Source organism: Prorops nasuta, unplaced genomic scaffold, assembly GCF_024137725.1.
Source record: "Prorops nasuta isolate Cenicafe-Biocafe unplaced genomic scaffold, Cenicafe_Pnas_1.2 PNAS00025, whole genome shotgun sequence".
In the NCBI taxonomy this organism is placed as follows: domain Eukaryota; kingdom Metazoa; phylum Arthropoda; class Insecta; order Hymenoptera; family Bethylidae; genus Prorops; species Prorops nasuta.
This window is the reverse complement of record NW_027116822.1, coordinates 1904322-1925929: the sequence shown is the minus strand read 5'-3', so window position 1 is coordinate 1925929 and position 21608 is coordinate 1904322. Positions and strand designations below refer to the sequence as shown.

Genomic DNA, 21608 nt, shown 5'->3' with positions numbered 1-21608 from the left:
TATATATCACTACCACGTGGATCAAGCAACCAATCAGCTTTGAGATTTAAAAGTCTTCAAGAGACAGAATTGGTAGCTGGCGGCATCTAGAGGATAAAGTAAAAGTCGCAGGAATAGAGTAAATAGAGGAGAAAAGAAGCGCCATTTATAGTTTATTGTTATTATAGTGATAAGTATGCGATAAGAGAGGGGCTCGTGTGTGTATCTAAGGAAAGAGACTAATTCAATTCTTAGTCGCGTCGTGGTTCTGCAGTATTCTTGTTGCGATTCCTAAGGACAAACATGTTTTACGATTTGACATCACGCGCTTTTTTTTACTAGAAGCAGACGCTTTTTAAGAGCGAAAGGGTAGGGGCATGACAACTCCTGCTGCTACGTACATACGCGCTACGCTATGTGCAACAAGTCACGTAGTCAGTTAGCCACACGCGTATAGTCCATAGCGAATTTTTCTGGTTAAATTTTCCTGTACTTACTGAAATTGAGGCACCTGATAAACCTATGTAATTAAAGTAGTTCAGTCCTCTTCAATGAAACTAAAATTTATAATCACACACACACACACACATACATATTGAAAATCTTGTTTTTTCTTCTTCAAATATATACATATAGTCTATAAATCAGTTATATAGATTATAATTATAGATTTCTTTTCCTTGCATCAAAATGATAAAAATAATACAATGCGAAAACAATAAATAGGTATATACATCAATTTACAGTAGCAATCAGCAAAGACCGCAGGTATTTTGATGAACCGGTTGGCAACATGAATAATTACCAAGAATGTGTTTTGCGAGTAGCGAGTCAATTCGTAAACAGAGATCGTCTCGCCTTGCTTCCTATGCTTCTTTTAGCAAATATTATCTGACTTTTGGTTACGCAAGTTATGTTGTCAGAAAGTATCTCGTCTCTCCCTCCTGCTAACTGCTATTCCAGCAATCAACCGTTTCCACCTTTACCGTCATCCAGCACACACAGTTCTCGTCCCTATCTCTCCACTAGTAAAAGCATTCCTTACCGTCAAAGTATATTACATTCAGACGTGTGAGAATGCGTAACCGTGCAAAGTACAATGACCTCTAATTACTTTTCTTACAAAATCCTATTGATTTCCTGTACGGTAATTTATCTATCGGAAAACTAGTTTGTTTTGTTGTATTAGTAAGTCCACGAGGCAGTAGTTAAAAGTTAAAATGAGTCATCGGAGTAGTGTATTATTGTATTACACATAACCCCACATTATACTATATGTACGTACAACTAAGCTTGCTGAATTACATTGTGCTGCGTATGTTTACCATTATAGCATAGTGAAGCTTTTTCTCGCCTGGTTTCGCAGAAAACAGAAATGACAATGCATCAAGTGGAAAAATATTGATGCTGGTCTGTGTGCTATGCAGCTACGCTCAATAGCTGGTTTACATCAAATAATTTATTTCTCGCGTAACAATCAATTGTTATCGTTATTATTGTTGCAAAGTCAAGGGAATCTGAGCCGAGAGGTTAACTTTCGCACGATCCTAGTCAGATAAGGTGATACGATTGTCGCCGCCGGTACTTCTGCATTAGAAATCTTGTCGCAATAAATGAAAAGCGTAGCATAGCCACTTGATTAACTATAATATGCGATATTCTCGAGAGATAGAAAGGCGCTACTTGCGTTTTATGACAAAAACACGCGAAATCGCTTGTCTCGAGTATTCGCGCTTATCACGAGGACACTATGATAATACTATTCGTCGATAACATAGCGCGTAGTATTCTTTTTTTAAGGAAATAGTTGATCCTTTTTTTCATAGAGTTACATTAAAAATATCAAGTAGAAATTGTCGTGAAAAAGCTGCCATTTCTTATCGACGAAACGTACAGTGTAGTATGTACTATATTTTGACAGAAATATCCATGACCCATTTTCGCCAGTTTCACAGAGTTCGTGCGTCATTGGAAGCTAGAAATCCGATCCTGGCAAATTTTGATTGTTGAAAACTGCCGGCTGGAGAAATCCTAGATGAATAGAAATCTTGACTGATTTTCATTGGGCTTCTTCAAAAACGACAAACGAATAAACCTTTGGTCCTTCTATTAGATGTTTGGAGAGCAGAGAACAATGTAATATAATAATTATATTAAAGAAAATATAAACAATAATCATAAAAATAATAACATATACATATACGATACCTAACACAAACCTGTATACATATGCATAATCAAGATATTTATTTTCAAAAATCTTCCTCTATTCGACAGTGTTTTACACGGTCCTTGAAAATTATCTTCCGCTGGGAAAGAGCGAGAAACTGTTGTGTTCCATGATGATGGATTGTGGGATTTCGTGGCTCCCACTATGCTCATTATTCTCTATTGTAGTAAGCGCGGTGGACTCAAAGTGAGGGTTAAAATGTCCCACAATCTGTCATGAATCTAGTATTTCTAAATAACTTGATCTCTGTCGAATAGAAGGAGGAGGAGGAGGAGGTTTATAGGGGCAACCGGACCCGGGACCGACCTTCGCAGTTCGCCGAAAGACCCACGTGTCCCGTACCCGTGTCCAATCGTACCTCACCCCTTCAGTATTCTACGCATCAAATCAACACTTGCTGAACATTAATCAATCGCTTATTTTCTTTGATTTCCTGTAAATGTATACATTTGGTCATTTTCTATTGATGTTATACATTATTAGATAACAGAATTATCCTTCCTCTTGCAGTATTCTTATTATTATTAGTCACTATGCAGACATTAATAACTTGTTTTCCAGTAGCCTTTTTTCCTAAACTATACCACACACACACACACATGTGAGTCTGTGCATATTTATAGAATACTTAGCAGTGTCCATAGTCTAGTACTTGGTACATACGTAACTTGGGGAGGACCTACTTTCTGGACATCTGACAATTTTCTAATTACGGATCTCAGACGACAGTCTAATCCATATGTATTATTTACGTGTTTATCAGACTTTCTTATTTTTCAATTGGATTCCTATAAAGAGCTGCGTAGTTCATAGCTGAAGTTAGAATCAACGGATTAACAGCTCTATCTCCGTGGGATATCTTCCTCTCAACCCGTTATCGCACCAACACTGTTGTGTCATATGACATATAAGATAAAAATTAGCGTAGCTGTCTCTGGAAATAAACATAAACACATCTTTGTGGACAAACTATCGTAGAGTTCCGATTAAAATTATATTATTATCTGTAATCGAGTTTTTATACGATAAAAGGAAGACGGGGATATTACCTATTTTTTAACATACAGTCTATTTATATATTTATCATACGATGCTTTCCAGGCGTCATAGTATCTGGATATTTGTGTAGGAGCTACCAGTATATTCTCTCACTAATTTATGGTGTATCAGGAGACTCGGTCGTGTCTCGCTTCAAGTAGTAAAAGCAATCTATACTATATTTTAAAGTAAATAATTTATACAGTAAGAATAATATATATATATGAGTAATACTGTAGCCTGTATAAGGCTAGAAACTGTAAGCTGTAAGATTCTTGTCAGGTCCTTTTGGTTTTGCTTCAGAGGGCATCATTCCATCAAATTTTCTTTCACTTTCCAAGAAGAGTATTATATATAGGTTATAGAGCGGTAGCAAAAATCAGCTAAAATTGATTGTTATTCGGTGTATGACGCAAAGGCTTACGGCAGTTACATTCAAGTTACAATATCCGATGACAAAAAGCGTAGTTCTGAGTTTGCTGGCACTTTTGGCGTTCTAGCAGTCACGCGACTCCCCGACGGTCCCCGAACCGAGACCGAACAGCTCACAAAACATTCGAGCCTCGTATGTATGAGGAGAGGGATGTGAAACGAAGAGTTTCTGGCTTGTATTTGTGGTCCTTCTTCCCTCCTCACGTCTCACGCGCTTTCAAGCATTCTTGGCTTTACTGGTTTGCTTTCCCTCTTCTTTCGACTTGCGTTGCAGTTAGAGTCAGCTCTTTTACGCTTTTGCGTCGCGCGATATTATGCTTGCTACACGTTATACGTGGCCACCAGCTAAAGATGCGCGCGCAGCTAAATCACGAAACAACGCCGATGTTGACCGTGTGCGGCTGCTCTCTCTCTCCTTCTGCTTGCTTCTGCTCTATTCGTTCCCGCTCTACTCACCAGCTAGCTCACCGGTAGCAACCCGCAACCTTCGAAAGATTTGTGGGAATATTTTTCGCATGTGAAAAACAGTCGGAGGGCTGTGTATTAAGAAGAGCGTGAATTTCTTGAGGTCATGCACGTGTCAGAGCCGAGGCCCAAGGAACCATGGCAACGTAGCAAGGAGCCTGAGCAAGCTGTTCTCTCATTTTGCTGTTTGAATTGCGCTCTGCTATCCGAGGAGCTCCGAAACAACTCAAATCTTGTACTTTCTCTCTCCAATGCATGTTTCCTCATGAGCAAGAATATTTGTTGTCATTCGTCATGCGAAAGCAGACAAATCTGTATACTTAGAATAAAAACAAAAGCAAACGTCTCTCCGGAACGATTCTTGTTCTCGAATGTTCCTGTAACAATTATTACATTATTGAGACAGTTGAGAAAAGAGGTCTGTGTAGCTACTTACCGTATATGAACATAAGAAATTCGAAAAAGTAATTTTGATACTTTGTTGTTGATGCTGTTAATGTTTAATGAGAAAAAATGAGAACGGTGAACAGAGCGACAGTACGGGAGATTAGTCGATGAGGTTCGAATCTAGTCGGCAAAACTCGGAGCAACTCGGCTTGGAGTTAACGTATATGTATATACTAGGTACGTGCATACGTGACGTAAGGAACGTAGTATAGATATAGGTAAAATAAAGGCATAGGCAAAGGGGGAAAGGGAGATGAGAAAATATCTCCTGATCCTCCGATAGTACCGTGGCGGGGGCTTGTTTGGCAGCGCATTTCTGGCTCTATGGTAAGGGGTTCGCGGAGTGGAGAGTGGGAAAACAGGGAGGAGTTGGGTTGGGTTTGTGCGCCGCGCTGATCATGCTGCTGATGGAGGTGGTATTAGTATTGGAAAAGGGCGACGGCCATCTTGGTGAGCTCAGTCGGAAACCAACTGCCGAGCAGTGAGGGACGGTGAACGAAGAAGACCAGATGTGTTAGCCGAAGGATTTTTAATGCGCTTCCGAGCCCAACGACCGCTTAGTGCGAGAAGTGGCTGTGCGATAGCGAAAACGGAGCAAAAATTACCATCAAGGGATTTTCGCTTGTCGAAAAGCCCGGTGTATCCGGTTAAAAACCTTCAGTGGTGGAAGAAAGTGGAAGGAAGATCAGTCGAGAAGCTTATTATTACTAGTTAGCTTCTCAGGGAAGACATTTGGCCGTGGACAGAGAGCTGGCAGTAGTAGGAAAATTTTGCAGATTGGAAATTGCAATTTGCAATTTGCGGAGAGAGTGAGAGGAGAAAGAAGCGAGAGAGAAGAGACAGAGGCAGAGAGATAGAAAGGAGAGGAGTCTAGCGTTAAAGTCTGTGATAGTATTTATTCAAAAGATTTAACTACGTTATCGACGGATCAACATCTGAGAGCCGTGTATGCTGAAGAGAAGCTAGATAAGCTTTATATATTTATTTATATCTGTGATACCGACGCTGATATACATACGTCTGATTCGCGACATCGAAATATCTCTCTGTTAAGATCAATTGGGAAGGAAAAAAAGGACGTCGCATCTAGACACAACGACGTCGCGAAAAATCAGGATTGTATCAGTATCATAGTGAATAGGCGTTTTTGTAAATACGACTGACTCTTTTGTACGATTATTGATACCGGTGAGAATTGCGAGAAGAGATTTGGAAGATTTGAAAGGGTGTGTGTGTGTGTGTGTGTGTGTGTGCGCGCGCGAGAGAGACAAGGAGAAGAGAGGGGAGACATATAAGAAAAATTCAGGAGAGAAAGCAGTAGTTTTTCAGAAATAAGCATAATTCTTTGCTTTTGTCCATAAAGAGGAAGCTCCGTATATAAGAAAAATGGTGGAAAAACTGCAAGAAGAGAGGGAGGAGGGAAGTAAGCAGGATGCAGGTCGAGGTAAGAAAATTATAACAATCTTTAATGAAAAAATTTTCCAATATTGTTACAATTAGATGCAATATTTGAATGAGATGACGCCATATTCATCCGCCTACCGGTATTTTTTTCCAAGATTTTTCCTTTGACAATTACAGAACTAACGAACTAAATAATATCGATCATAGCCAAGCGAAAGTGCTGGAAGGTATTCAACTATTCCGAATATGAAAGCAAATTTAATCATTGCATTTAAAGAATCTTGTAGTAGGAGTATATTTGCCGGTGACGATAACAGAGACAAGTGCATCGGAGAACTTTCTCGATGCCGGTGAAGCACTCGGTAGTATGTATTCCTTAACACTGACCGACCTAGCTTTATTACTGCAATGAAATAATACGTGAGTCAGTGTGAATTAATGAAAGAGCGCGAAGCATATCGTATAATAAATATACTATAAACACATATAATAAATGAGATAACCGCGCAATGAAGGCAAAATCAGTTGTTTTTATTTCCATTTAACAGATAGTTTGACGTTGATTATTTTTGCCAAGTACGTTTATTTACAGGGTAGTGTTAATATTGGAATAAAATTAAAAATACATAATTCCATTATTAGTTTGAGCGTGTTGATAGTGATCGCGTAAGAGCAATGATGCTCGAGGGTCGAAGTGGGTTAGTCGTATCGAGTTGGACGCAAATCACTAAGGGCGCGTCGGTAGGGCAAATCTAAACAAAGAGCGAAAGGAACGCGCATGTCGGTTGCTGTTACTTCGATGTTATCCCCACCTCTCCCTCCGAATTCTCCCTTACCCTACTCTTAAAGGGAACCGTCCCTTTTCAAGGACAAAGAAGTTACGCGTTTTGCTTCCGCGTTTTCCCATTTATAGCCCTTTGTCTGAAATACCAGCCGCTATGCTTGAAAATCTGCCATTTGTGATTCGTGAATTGATTCCGTTGGGAATAGCATGAAAAAGATGGCGACGTTCCTTTTCTGTGCCAGTCATTGAACTCGGTTGCTGACTCGCCAACGCTAAAATACATTTGCCTTGATATTCATTCTTGTTGCGAGCTCCTCAGATATGTATACGCTGTGTACGAATATGCGGTGTTTCTCGTTGCAGGAGACGGGGAATGCAGAGAGGTGGCCTCGACTGGCGAGTCTTTGAGCGATGTGCAGGCCCGTCAGGAGGAAGCAAGGCGCAAAAGACGCAAGAAGAAACGATCCGGTTCTTCGGTAGTGTCATCTTGCTTCCAAGGTAATTGTCGATTTACAAAAAAACTCAAAATAAATAATGAGCAAACGGTTACTGCACGTTGCGTCATTCTACTATTGATCGGTGAACGGACCACTTCTGGAGACACTTGAATGGTTCCGATCGTTCTGATTGGTTCTTGTTCCTGATCTCCGAATTGCTAGTTGGTGCGGCTGCTGTTCGGCCATTTGCAAATTTGGCAGGCGCATGCGCGAACACGGCGCTGCAGAACGGTTAAGCGTGAAAACAAAGTTAAGGCAAAAACGAGTAGATGGGGGGGGGGGGGGTGGCATGTGGTGAGGGTAGAACCAGGAGAAATGGTGGGGTAGAGAAAGGAGCGTGACCACCGAATCGGACTACTATAATACTTTTTATAATAAATAATACCATTTTTCGCAGATCTTTATAAGCTGACGGGAGAGGTGTTGGGTGAGGGTGCTTATGCGTCGGTGCAAACTTGCCAATCACTGTACACGGACCTGGAATATGCTGTGAAGATCATCGACAAGATTCCCAGTCATGCACGCGGCCGGGTCTTCAAGGAGGTCGAGACGTTTTATCATTGCCAAGGTCATCCGAACATCATCCAACTGATCGAGTTCTTCGAGGACGATGAGAAATTTTATCTCGTATTCGAGAAGATCAACGGTGGGCAACTACTCAGCAGAATCCAGAAGAGCATTCACTTTAGCGAACGAGAGGCTAGCCAGATAATTCGCGAGATCGCCAGTGCATTGAACTTCCTGCACAGGAAAGGTTAATACTCGTAAATTTTATCATTCCCCAGGCGGTAGAACGAATTAATAACCCTATATATCTACCGTAGGTATAGCCCACAGGGATCTGAAGCCGGAAAACATCCTGTGCGTTCACCCTGACAAACTGACACCTATCAAGGTGTGTGATTTTGACCTGGGCTCGGGTATAAAGTTCAACAACTCGTTCTCCAGCCCAGTGGCGACTCCGCAGCTCTTGACACCAGTCGGCAGCGCTGAATTTATGGCGCCGGAAGTCGTCGAAGCTTTCATAGGCGAGACCAACTACTATGACAAGCGTTGCGACTTGTGGAGCCTTGGCGTTATCATGTACATCCTCTTATGCGGATATCCGCCATTTTATGGCAATTGTGGCTCGGACTGCGGCTGGGAACGTGGGGAGAACTGCCACGCTTGCCAGGAGATGCTGTTTAGTAGCATTCAGGAGGGAAGATACGAATTCCCCGAGAGAGAGTGGAGACACATCTCCGAGGACGCCAAAGATCTGATCCGTGGACTACTGGTGAAGCAGGCTAACCAGCGACTGAGCGCTGAGTGCGTGCTCAATCATCCTTGGATCAACCCTGGACCGATATCCGACAAGATGGCTGAAAGGTCTCTCGTGACCCCCAACATCATCAGGAGGAACAACTCGGCCCGTGAGCTTTCTGCATTCGCCGAATCTGCAATGGCGGTAAACCGAGTAGTGTTCCAACACTTTTCGGTGAATCTGGAGGAGCTCGCCGATAGCCGGGAACCTCGGCTGTCCACGTCATCCACTGATGACGATAATCATCCTTATGGACACATGTCGGACTCATCCAGCGAGTTCGAGAGCGGCCCGAGAAAGTCTTGCTCCGTCTCGAGCATTGACCTCAGCGATGGAAAGATCATTGGCAAGAAACGCCTCGTAGGGAAAGACTCGCTGCACCATCTCTTTGGCCTTTCACCGCCTAGCGAGAGCAAATTGATGCAGCGCCGCATAAAGGCTCGTTCCAACCAATACGAGCGTCAACTCAGCGAGAGCAGCAACTGAGTATTCGTCGTCTCCAAAACATCCATCTCTCCACCTTCTCCTTTTCCTTTTTCCTTTTTCCTTTTTCTTTTTTCCCTTTTCTCTTTTTTCTCTTTTCTCTTTTTCCTTTTCTACAAATCTACTTTGCCTGAGAGACACTCCTTCTTCGTCTATCGCTTATAACATTAGTGTGCTTTTCTTTCATAACCATATCTGTACATTATAGGCAATTAGGTCTGTACCGTCGACTAGTCTCGACAATCTCCCTAGTTTCAATTATGAAACCAATTCATATACTTTCACAACTCGATTAGGGAGATTTTTAGACTCGTTGCTGTACAATTATCGAAAAATTGCCAGAAATTCGATTGACAGCGAATTTCACCTAAAGAATCTTTGGAAGATTTGACTGACGACCTAGATCCATAGTGTTTAAGCTTAAGCTCTTTTCTGTCGTTTTGCGAGAACGTGCAGCGCGCGCACGTTAATTCGAGTTCGTATTGTTAGGCCAGCTAATAAACTGGCAGAGATACGAAGAAAATTTTTAAAGTTTCGCGAGTCCGTGATAAAAGCTCGCGAAAGCAACGAGTCAGCGTAGAGATTAGTGCTGATAAATTTAGCAAATTGCAACCTGAAAAATCTCATTTGCACAAATTCAGTATCTATATTTATATATTTTCCTCTTTTATTTTTCTCTTACAACTTATTTTAACGTTTTATCGTTTTGTACATTATGAAAAATATCCGTGGAGCATTGAGTCGATTGGTTGCTAAATTAACACCACTGTTTCTACGTACATCAATAAGTTCATTCGTCCTGAATTACTTTGAGTATTGCTGTTGAGTAGAGGGAGTAAGGCATGAAGAGTGAGATGGAAGAAATGAAGTTCTTCGGAAATTGTCCGTACTTGAGCCAAAAGCATTATCCTCGATAGGAGTAAATGTGCCTCGTGTGGCACATTGCGGTGCACGTCATAGTTTGCTCACATAGAGTTTAGCGTACTGTAGAAGTAAGTTTTGCGGTTCCGATGAAAAAACTCGAATGGACCTGATGAGGGTGGGATTCGCTAGGACGAATGAAGGCCATCTTTTTTAGATGTTTTAAGTATCACATAGGATTTAGCACCTAAGAGAGAAACAGCTCGATAGTGAAAAAGAAAAAAAAAATACAAAAATTTTACCTACGTAAGCAAGTCAGATGAGAAATGCTATGATGGAGAATGAAAATGGGAGATAACTTCATATCGAGAGATCTCTCGGCGGTTATATTCAACAGGATCGTCTGTTAATTATTGTTATGTATTTTTCTAGAGTTTTATGATTGAGTACAGCTTTCCCGCCCAGTCTCGCGATCCGTACTGCACGATGTGTTTCATTTTTACAAGTTTTTCGTTGCCTCAGCGTCGGTATGAACGTCTCTTTCATACGAGTGACAATAATCGTGATTTTTCTGAATGTGTACCGAGATGCTGCTGGTCATTATTTTTTTTTCGTTTTAATACTTTCGTTGAAACTTTCTTCATTTACATCGATTATCGTGCAGACATGGTGGGAGACTTTTACTCAGGGCAGCCCAGATGAGCTACATATATAGTATGTACATACTATACTTGTCATATATTTGTTGAGGCAAAAAAGGCGGTGTCATAATGATTAGGGCCAACAATTGACATTAATCACTGACGTTTAATGACAGATGCTTGTTGTTCACCATACTCGCCGTGCTTTCTGCACCATAAGCGTGTGCTGTATTTATGTACATTCAAAGTAGTTCTTCCTTCCAATCGCGATGAGTCTGTACAACAATCATCTGTCGGTTTTAAGTCGTTGAGAGGCAAAGCTCACGATTGTTGGCTTGAAAAAGCTCAACTTTTCTTTAGCCAAACTCTTAGATGAACAAAAAACAAGATGTAATACACTTTTAATTTTTAGATAAGACCATAGCTCAAATTAATTTTTGACGAGCTCTTTTAATCAGCAATAATAGGCCTTTGCCTCGTTCCATCAAGATTTATCAAACAATTGTTCGGTCATTTATCTAAATTCACATCTCATCTTCCAGTAATGCCGGATTGACCGAACGTATTTGACAAAATCTGCTTTGTAAACGGTTTGTAAATATATGAATAAGATAAAAGTATGAAAGAGATAAAAAGAGAGAAGCAATATACAGTTGTATGGCCTACGGAAGACGGAGCACGGATCGTTCTCGTTTTCGTCTGGTCACTCATCATTAAGTTTTAAGAGCGACGTTCCCACCAAAACGGAATTTAGTACATCTATCCGATCGTGCAGAAACCTTTCGTTCTTAATCGGTAGTACAAAAATCACCAAAAAAAAGCAAAAAACGAGAAGAAAAAATTAAATTGTGCATTGGGCAAGTTTACTATTTTTGTATATTTTTTTTATTTCTGTATTACATATAAGCGTTCTTTGTGCTAATGATTGGAAGAGAAAGAAAACGGGCCATAATACAGATCTGTGTGAATTTGTGTGCGATTGAGAGATATGCGCATGTGTGAAAGTGAGATATGAAAACTAACTAATAGTTTGTAAGCGAAGAAAAAGCTCTTGTATATCGCAAATCTAATTTTTAAGATATCATTGCGCTATGCCAAAATCAATTTGTAATAACTAATGTCTGCGAAAACAGCGTGATCGTAATGAAAATGATTAGATTGTCTGCATAATTTAGGACAAATGGTGTGAGTAGCTTGATAATTGAACAGAACATTTATTTACTACAGCTGCTTATGCACAAGATACGTATCATGCTTGAAATCTTACAGAATCAATCATTCGCCCGCGACAGAATTCAATCAAGAGGCTACATTCATTTTTTCTCTTCACTCCGTCCACTTTTTCTTCTGCAAATCTAATAGAATAAGACATGATTACGTTTTTGTTATGAGAATATCGCTGTACTGGTAAATTTTACAGCTGGCTGAAATTTCGTCGCATTTTTAGTTGGAATCCAATGGGAGATTAGAAGAAATCTCTGTGTTAAATGTGTATATGTAAATAGATTGGCATAGCGCAGTAGGGAACTAAGTGTAAGATAATAGAACGCATTATAAATTTTCTCTAAGCAGTGACAGCTCGGTGGTAACTCGCTAGAGCCGCGAATCAAATTGCACAATTGAAAATTGTCATTTGCCGGCTGTAATCCATCTGCCGAGGTGTTGACGTTGGGGGAAAATTCACAATTTCGTTAGGTTGTCTTTTTTTTTTGTCAGAGAATAGAAAATATAGAAAACGGTATGAAAAAAAAAATCACGAAGCATATAAGCCTTTCAATTGTCGCACGACGTCATTTTGTGTTGTTTTTCCGTGCGGTCAGCGCGTGATATTCCGACGTTCTCCACTTTCCTGTTTTGAAATATGCGTGAGCTCATCTTTTTTGTGATACGAAAAGAGGAAAGATGACTTGCTCTTAGTTTTGCGACCTTTTTCGTTGGCCACGCGCGACCGATCAACTATCGAGCTCTAGTTCAGCTAATTAAAACATCATTTTGACAACAATGCACGGGACGATTCGTGAAAATCTCTTATCTTGTAAAATAGTGTCGCATTGGCAAAGATGCAGATGAGTGTGTAAATATGGAAGACTTACCTAGTAGTTCTAGTGCCTATATCCCAAGGGTAAAAATGACATTTATCTCCACATATTGAATCCTACTCCTATCATTGTTCCCTGCTTCTTTTTCCCCTGCCTCTAATACCTTGCAAAAGATACAAAAACTCCCATCTGAAATCTTCCTATATATCCGATCCCACATCACCACCACTACAGAAACAAGAAAAATTATTATAAAATATGAGAAAAAAAAAGGCCAAAAATATTTTTTAATTTTCATATCCACTCGTATGTAGCATATACTACGATATATTTTTTTGACGCAATTAAAAGGAAGAAAAACTTTGTCCGAACGGGAACGACGCGACACATGATGGAATGCATCTCGAAGAGTTGCTGGGGATAGAACTTCCGGGGACAGTTGTAAATCAGAATTGTACTCTCGCGTCTTCCCCGTTCGTTTGCGTTTCATGAGAATATTAGAGATAGCGAAAAGTTTTCCTTCTATTTTGTAAGGGTACAAAAGAGTGAAAGAGAGACAAAAAATCCTTCTTCGAGGAGCAGAACCAAAGCTCAATCTGTTTCAAATTATCTTGATACGATAGTAGAAAGGAAAGAAAACGGAAAAAGACAAGAAAATGTTTCTTTCTTCGTTTGAGAGTCAATCTGACAAAACCCATTTGTTACACGATGTATTTGAAACAAAATATTTACGCAAAGTCATAATCAGTATTTTGAGAATGTAATTCCTTATATTTTTCAATAAAAAATGCCAATTTATTTTCCCCAAGCTTGTTTTTTGAACCCTGAAGCAGACTGATCGACGAGATAAACAAGGAGGGGTGGTGCTCTGCTCGTCGGAAAACGAATTCTGACAGTGAGTGCGAGAGAAAGAAAACAATAATTTTTATTTCGCAAAATGCGGGTGTTTAACTTACATTAGCAAATTAATTCAATGTTGAGACTGGATAATTGAACGTACAAACAAAAATTATAATAATATGTATTTACGTGTTCAAAGTGAATAACGATTGAAGAACGGGCGAAAAATCAACTGATCCTGCTTGACGGTCGTGGTCGATGCAGTGGCGATCAAAAATTGTACAAACAAGGAACCATGTTACAGTTTTCCTTGCAATAAAAGCCTTGTCTCCTAAAGACTGCACAGGATTCATTTTATTTCCAAGCTTCCTATCAATGGTCAAATGACATGGCGCTTTCAGTGTAACAAATATCCTTGCCTGTAGAAAAAAAAGTAATTCAATATTACTGCATATTTACGTTCTGAGAAAGTGCTTTTTTATATAAATATTGTTACAAGTTACGCGTAAATAACAACTTCAATTTAATGAACTTACAAAACGAGAATTTTTACTCCTAAAAATAACGAATATAATAAAACAGCTGGAACAGAAAATAACTTTTTAGATTATAATATTCTTACTCTGAGACAATTTTATAACTGTTGTTACATGGTACTGATGGTATTCTACTTGCGAGTTTATCTGCTTAAGCGAAGATACGTTAAGTGTTTTTCACAGTTTACAACTCTGTGTTTATCAAAAGTTATCGAACATCTTTTTAGGAATAAGATCTGGAGTGTGAATTATAATTGGGACGATCGAGTTGTGTTACGCTATATAAAATGAGGAAAAGAGAACCTTGGGGAGAAAAAACAAAACATACCATTATTAAACGTTTTTGCTCGACATTAGATATTATTAATAATGGGGAGCTCAAGATAAATAAAGAAAATTCAAATGAATATTATTACGTGTCTTTTTTTTCCCATCCCTTAAACATTTTGCTAAGACATAAAGGTCTACTGGCTTGTTTACTGGGACTTCTAAGAACACCAGGTCTGCGTGTTTACTTATGGGGGAATTCCATGTCAATATCGACCAAACCTTTTACGAGAAACACTGCACTGGCTGATATCCAATGTTATAAGTTTATTTATTTATTAAAAGCTGTACTGCGGGAGGGCAAGCTTGAATTCTGCAGGATGTCAGTGATCGAATCGGATTCTCCAGATTTTCGTGCAGCATCATCGAGAAGAAAAGTTGAAAAAAGGCCACCATTTAGACTGTGTTTCTCTCGGCATCAACAAATTGGCAAATCCGACGCTGGAATTAGTCAAGTTAAAGGTCATTTTTTAATACCAAAAAATTACTTTCAATTTTTCATGCAAATTATATTGTACATTATATACAACATAAAAGTTTTTCAGCCGATTCTGTGGCGTGGAAATTTTATTCGAGGCAAACCGAACCAGTAAAAAATCTAGACGTTCGCGAAACTGCAATTAAAATTGCGAAAGAAGAGAATAAAATGCCTAAAGACAAATATCGTTGGCCTTTGCTGACTAGTCATACGTAAGGATGTTAAAGTGATTTTATGCTTTTATTTGGTTACTATGATGACTAATCGATCATTTTCACTGTATAGTTACGGATGGTGGCATGATAAAGGAAATTTTCCAAAAGATCCAAGATTCAATTTTCATAAAAAAACTTCTGACTTAGTTAGCTTCCAAATTAAAATTTATGCAGAAGACCGTAAAACTAGAGATGACAGCTAATGTTATAAGTCTGTAATAATCAATTCAAGAGATTCCTTGTGTTTAATTTTAAGTTTTATTCACGTACACAAATGTTTTCTTTAAATTATCTAAGAACGTAAATGTAAACAATCATTGTTTTTCCGTAACTATATATCAATTTTTGCATAACACATTTTTCGATCTAAATAGAAGAAAGATTAAAGATTTTATGCAAAACATTCATATCTTATACAGTTATAGTAATAAAAGAATTTTTACGTTTACGATCTAGAGCGAAATTAAATAAAAACTTTGTATATCATTATTAATGCTGACTTGATTATAATGACTAGAATAAAAGTTAATTGTCTTTTGTGTAGAACAAAATTTCATTTAAAAAAAATATGCTGAGTTTACCATATTATATTTGATTTAGTCAAACAAAAGTTTCTTTTAAATCTTCCTAAAAGCGAAACTGCCGCCAAAACTTTGAATGCGATGTATCTGAAATGCACTGAAGCCTTCTGTCTGAGTTCTGCTATAAAAGCAACTGAATCAATGAAATGAATTAGCATCGATGCGTGTGGTTAGGTGCGCCGACATTGCTGCAAGAAAGCGGGAATTTAGAGAGCACCTATTTTGATTCTTTTTCACTATGAACATAGGGATTAGGAGTTATGGTGGGGGTCCCGTATTCCCGCTTTCTTGCAACACTGTAGCGCCTACGACGGTATTTCGATATCTCGAAAATAAATAGTTTTATTTTGATTCACTTCTGCTACAAACTCCAAACCATAAAAAAAGGAGGAAAAGCCTAGCTGATTTCTTAATTACTTGACTAGAAATTAATTCAGTAAATAAACATAATTTACAACTCGACTTAGTAAAGTAAATAACTGTATAAAGAAACAAACAATTAATTTTAAAAAATTGTAAAGTAATTCGATATATCGAAAGGAAACTCGACATATGGTTGCGGAAACGATGAGGCGCTAGCCAATCGGAGTGTCGGAATAGCATTAATCTCGAAGTGTTTTGGCCCGCCAAGCAATTGCAGCCCGCCACTACCGACTGCGATTGTTTTGGGCCAGGAACGAGGAGCAGCGATTGAAAAAAGTCAGCGCGCAACGATATATTCCGCCAAAAATGAATCCCGGCATGTTCGGGGACACCAGGCTCAATGAGGAATATTTCGACGATTCTGAAGAGCTCTCTCCCCCTGAAAGGTAACTAGCTTAATTCAACAATAGTACGATTTATACACATTCAATTGTCACCCATCCGAAATCCATTGTTACCACGGTTGCCAATGAATTGTTACCTGTCTCTGGCAGGTGTGCACTGCGCACCCACGCCAATAAGGTTAAGATTCATTATTTATCTTACTATTTCCTCTCATAATTCCTATCATTAGTTACAATTTTTCTCCTTTCTTTCTTGATTCTTGTGACATACAACATTTTGGACATGAGATATTTTTTCGCCTCATAAAAGATCCCATTTTTTTCTACATACTTTTGAAATTAAAAAACCGATTTGTGCATGGTACTCTTTTGTTTTAATCGAATTTTGTCTTAACAGCTGTGCCTGCATTTATGTCACCTGAGCTTTTAAAATATATAGCATTTTTTATTTATCTTTTTATCCTGATGCACTATTTTTTCTACATATTCTTGTTTAATTTATTTAAGTGCTAATGCAACCAAACATCTTTTTTGGCAAAGGGATTAAACAATTTTATTTTTATTACTTAGTTTATTATAAATTGGTAAAATTTCTCTCTTTATTTAATCTGTGTGAAATTGAAAGTCTTTGCGTTCATAAAATTTAAACTTGTAGATTAGTCAAAAAAGTATTTACAATTTTTTTGTTTGTAAATTTTATTTAGCTGTTTTATCTTCTATATTTTACTTAGAATAAATTTTTATCAGGTCTGTGTTGTAGTATTAATATATCCTCAAGTGTATTTATTGATAAGTTTTTCAGTGACCTCTGCTAGGTAAACATAGGACCAACAGATCATAATTGTACTTAGTACAGGTCCATGTCTCACAATTGCCTGATTTTAAGCAGAATTTGTGTATAATATAGAAACTATTTCCTTTTGTTTGCAATTCATATTACTTCCAAATTATGAGCAATAATTCTCCTCAATCGCCATGGTGGAACTGCAACAGGTTACTGAATTAGTTTTGTTTACTTTCTTTAGCTTCTGTTAATGTTTTTAGAGCTACATATATCTGGAAGTTGTCTTTCATAATATGTTTGTTTTGATTTTTCAATTTATAGTAAACGAATACGCTTAGAAGATGGCTGCAACAATAATTTAAATAGCACTTTAAATAGTGCATCAAAGAATAATACAAAATGGACTTGTGCGGGTGATACAAGCCTTGTGGAGCCTGAGATACTAGAAGACATGGGTGTTAGCATACTAGTTGATGTTGAAGCTAGTTGTGAAAGTTTGAAACCATCTCCATGTGAAGAAGTTAAATTTTCTCCTATAAGTTTGGAAAACAGACAAAACCAACCAGATGAGAACAATGATATCAATAAACAGGATAGTGTGTATAGATCCAGCTTTGAAACAACTAGTATAGACAGGTAGGTTTTGGGAAGCAATTACACATCTTATGCCTTTTTATTATCAGTTAAGCAAAGAAAAAGTGCTATATATAGATTTATATATTATGTAGTTTTGCTTTTATTACTTAGATTGGAGCAAGATTTGTATGATTTAGAAAGTTCAGTGAATTATGGAAATGAGTCTGGTTATACTTCAAGAGTAGAGCCTGAATCGCTTCCAGAAGATTTAGAGAGTTCTAATGAAGACTCATCAAACAATCCTCTTAACAAAGATTCTGCAGACAAATTTTGTATATTTAGGAGAAAAAAGAAGCCTTCTGTGGAGGGAGAAGACAAATTTAGCAAATTGTCAGATGAAATGATACTTATGATTTTGAAATGGCTTCCTAAAAGATGTCTGGTAAGATATTCCAATAATTTTGAATATATGAAGCCCACATAAATTCCAATTGCTTGTAAGTGATGTTAAGATGTATTTATTTCAACTATTGTTTTGATATTTATTTAAACATTTCCTATTTTTCCTTTTCACATAATCACTCCATAAATTTAAACATTTATCCCTATATGGCACTAGCTATTATTTAAAAATATCTGTAGAATTTCCTAAGTAGCAAAATTGTTTCCAATAAAGTGAAAATGACTGAATTTCTAATTTTAATGAATTAAATGACTAATTTTGCTACAGGGGTTACATCCAATTAAATCATTCACATGGCAACTAGTGCTAAAAATTTATTTCATTTGAGAAAAAGATAAAAATTACATAGAGTAAAATTGGAGTTAAAAAGATAATAATCAAAAGACTCTTATTGTAATTAGTGCAAAAGTTTTTATTTACTAATGGAATTTATTTTGTGGACAAGTTTTGTAATTAGACTAAAGCTAAGTATATTTTTTCTAGTTGTTTCTTTTCTAATTAACAGGTACGATCTATGCTGGTTTGTAAAAGGTGGTGTCAAATTGCAAGAGATGAAGCTTTATGGAGTCGCCTAGATTTAGGTGGAAGAGTACTGAATGAAGGTACTTTAGGTCATATTTTGCCTCGTGGTGTTCAGATACTTCGTCTTGCTCAGGCGGAAATAGCTGATCCTGTGTTCCTGAGACCTCAGCTAGGCATCGATGTTTTTAGCGATAATTATATTAGTAAATTACAGTATTTAGACCTATCAATGGCAGTGATTTCTTCAGAAGGTCTAGCTACATTGTTATCCAAGTGTAGGCTTCTAAAGAAATTGTCTCTTGAAAAATGCACACTCAACCAGTATAGCTGTAAAGCAATCAGTGAAAATCAGGATCTGGAAGTTTTAAATTTAAGCATGTGCGAAGGCATAAATATAAATTGCGTGAAGGACTTGATTCAGCTAAAAAAGTAAGAACTTTGTATCACTAAATTAGTATAATGAAACAATTATAATGTGTTTTTTTTATAATAAATCGAAATTACTTATTTTCTTGTCTGCAGATTAAGTGCACTTAATGCCGCTTGGTGTTCATTGGATGCAGCTTCAGTTAAAATTTTGTGCAAATCTTTACCAACTACAATTACACAACTCAATTTAGCAGGGGGCCGAAAAACGATGACTGATGAAAGTAAGTTCATCTCATGTTAATAAAAGTTTGCAGTAGATTGTCGTTAATTGTTCTATAATTTGAGTAATAATTTTTTTACAGATTTAGAATATGTAGTAAAGCGATGTCCAGACATCGAGGAATTAGATTTGAGCGATTGTACTATGCTCACACTGAAGAAACCACACGTTCTCGCGAATTTAATCAAGCTGGAGCATTTGTCCCTGAGTCGCTGCTACAGTATTCCACCAGCGACGTTTCTGCGCTTATGTCATATGCCTTCTTTACGGTATCTAGACATTTTTGGTATAATGAATGAGCCGTTTTTAAAAACCTTCCGTGCCAGTAGTGGAGAAACTGAAATAAACAAGTTCCTATATAGCTCTATAGCCAGGCCAACTGTAGGCGTGAGAAGAACAAGTATTTGGGGCTTGAGAGTTAGGGATTGATTTATTGCCTAGACTAAAAAAAGAAAAATGCTCAATCAGATTAAGATTTACCAAAGGGGTGTTGTTTTGTTACTCGTGCCTTTGTAATAGTTTATATCTGAAACTGAATGCATAAACGAGACTGAAATATTATAAAAGTAAATTTCACCCAAAGGCTACCTATGTTTTTTTTTGGTAGTGTGTGGTTTTTATTAATTATCATTCAGGGGTACAACAATAGTCTATATATACATTGCTCTTGTCTCACACCTCTTAAATACTCTATACAGGAGACTTGCATCTTTTCATTCACCTCGCATATGTTCCCTTATTGCGTTTCTATGAATAATTTCTATTTTAAATTATAAAACTTTGTTAATAGAATGTTTTATTATCTTTATTTGTATCGTATTAGATTCATGAAGTACGTAATAGCACTTTTACTTCACAACTAGCTATCTAGGTAAAATTTTATTTTGACTAAGAAGAAAATGAAGATGAACAAAAATTTATGACTTCATCATCTTATAGTTGGAATTTTCAAGCATTGGCGGGGTTAGGATGGATCTAGGCACAAAAAATCAGTGTAACGTAATTCTATTGCACTTAGTTTCATATCAAGCTTTTCATTGTCATTATATTACGGAATGTCTATGGAATGCCGTCCACACTTGATACATAATAAGGTTACATTACACTGTCCTATTTCAAATCAGGATTTACCCTTACGCTCCGAAAAGATGCAACCTGTTTAGGGTTTGTTATTTACAATCGTATGGATATACAAGCAGAGTTTCACCTTATATCAATTCATGATTTTGTGAATAAATTATAGGTCCTTTAATTATACACATTTGTTATTTGGGGAGATTGTATAAAATAGTTAATAGAATTTTAATAGGAGATTAGATTTTACATAGTCTTTATTACAAAAATTTTGTAATATTTTTACTGGGCTGTGTAAACACGAGATCAAGCTGCATGTAATATAATTGTAATTTTACAGTCCACATGTTAATCTTGTGAATGCAAATATTACTTCATATCAACAATGAATAAGTATTTTAAAAACATGTTAACATTCTTCAACATTAGGCCATTAGTTATTTTTATATTCTGAGTTGGGCAAATTTTAATGGAATTTATAATTATTCCTTACTAAGGATATTTTAATTCCTCGTATAAAAATTGTAGCATTATATTAATGAAAATTGCAGTTTGTATTATTTTGGAAAAGATTATTAGTAACGATATATATTTGGTGTTTTATTAATGAGTGTAAGTTTTACAAAAATAATAATATGAATTGTCAATTTAATGTTTGTAATACAAATTTCGTAATTTTACATTAATTTTATGCGGAACGTTATTCATGTTATTACTGAAAGCATGAAAGTGCTTTCGACTATATTTTAAACTGTTTACGTTACCAAATTAAAAATTCAAGATTTTTTTTCTAAAACGGAAAATAGTAGTTGACTTAATGTTACTTGATTATAGCACTTCAGTGTTTTATATTTCGTTTAATTTAGTAATAAAGGAAATGACGCGATTAAGGGAAAATGGTACTTATAATTAAGAGTGAAGGTTTTTGAACTACATTAATAGAGAAACTCCGTACTTTTAAAATATTATTAAACGTGATAATGGAAAGTGCTGTAGTCAAAAAACTTAAATTGATCGAACTGCATGTTTCGCCGTTAGAAAAAATGCATAATATAGCAATAATAACGTAACGCGGTCATTTTTACCACTACCGATCATATTACTTCCAATGGACTAAATCTTAAAATCAATAAATCTATGTATGATAATTAGTTTATATTTCTGAGTAAAGTGTTTTAAAAATATTATCAAAT

At 37.0% G+C, this 21608-nt stretch overlaps 3 protein-coding genes and 2 long non-coding RNA genes across 8 annotated transcripts; 3 read left to right on the top strand and 2 right to left on the bottom strand.

Annotated features, from left to right (window-relative positions):
* Window positions 1-179: 179 nt before the first annotated feature.
* LOC136782033 (uncharacterized) lies at window positions 180-4812 on the bottom strand. Of its 3 annotated transcripts, none has more exons than XR_010824054.1 (4): window positions 4581-4812; window positions 3259-4521; window positions 2188-3143; window positions 180-2085 (listed from the first exon to the last, which is right to left on the bottom strand). It is a non-coding gene; the product is annotated as an uncharacterized lncRNA (long non-coding RNA). The 3 variants fall into 3 exon arrangements; XR_010824055.1 differs by having other exon boundaries at window positions 2199-3143; XR_010824053.1 differs by having other exon boundaries at window positions 180-3143.
* Window positions 4813-5019: 207 nt separating this feature from the next.
* Lk6 (Lk6 kinase) lies at window positions 5020-13406 on the top strand. Its single transcript, XM_066741226.1, has 4 exons — window positions 5020-6035; window positions 7143-7277; window positions 7674-8030; window positions 8101-13406. Exons 1-4 carry the CDS (start codon window positions 5978-5980, stop codon window positions 9063-9065), a joined length of 1515 nt encoding a protein of 504 aa, XP_066597323.1. The 5' UTR covers window positions 5020-5977; the 3' UTR covers window positions 9066-13406.
* LOC136782073 (uncharacterized) lies at window positions 12261-14518 on the bottom strand. Its single transcript, XR_010824063.1, has 2 exons — window positions 14396-14518; window positions 12261-14282 (listed from the first exon to the last, which is right to left on the bottom strand). It is a non-coding gene; the product is annotated as an uncharacterized lncRNA (long non-coding RNA).
* A 17-nt stretch (window positions 14519-14535) lies between these two features.
* LOC136782072 (uncharacterized) lies at window positions 14536-15395 on the top strand. The gene is made up of 3 exons (XM_066741227.1): window positions 14536-14768; window positions 14852-14996; window positions 15070-15395. Exons 1-3 carry the CDS (start codon window positions 14627-14629, stop codon window positions 15200-15202), a joined length of 420 nt encoding a protein of 139 aa, XP_066597324.1. The 5' UTR covers window positions 14536-14626; the 3' UTR covers window positions 15203-15395.
* An 833-nt stretch (window positions 15396-16228) lies between these two features.
* Window positions 16229-21542, top strand: Skp2 (S-phase kinase-associated protein 2). Of its 2 annotated transcripts, XM_066741142.1 has the most exons (7): window positions 16489-16525; window positions 17142-17340; window positions 17453-17767; window positions 17879-18149; window positions 18676-19121; window positions 19215-19342; window positions 19424-21542. In XM_066741142.1, exons 2-7 carry the CDS (start codon window positions 17297-17299, stop codon window positions 19768-19770), a joined length of 1551 nt encoding a protein of 516 aa, XP_066597239.1. In that variant the 5' UTR covers window positions 16489-16525; window positions 17142-17296; the 3' UTR covers window positions 19771-21542. The 2 variants fall into 2 exon arrangements, with proteins under 2 accessions (XP_066597238.1, XP_066597239.1); XM_066741141.1 differs by lacking the exons at window positions 16489-16525; window positions 17142-17340 and adding an exon at window positions 16229-16389.
* Window positions 21543-21608: the final 66 nt, after the last annotated feature.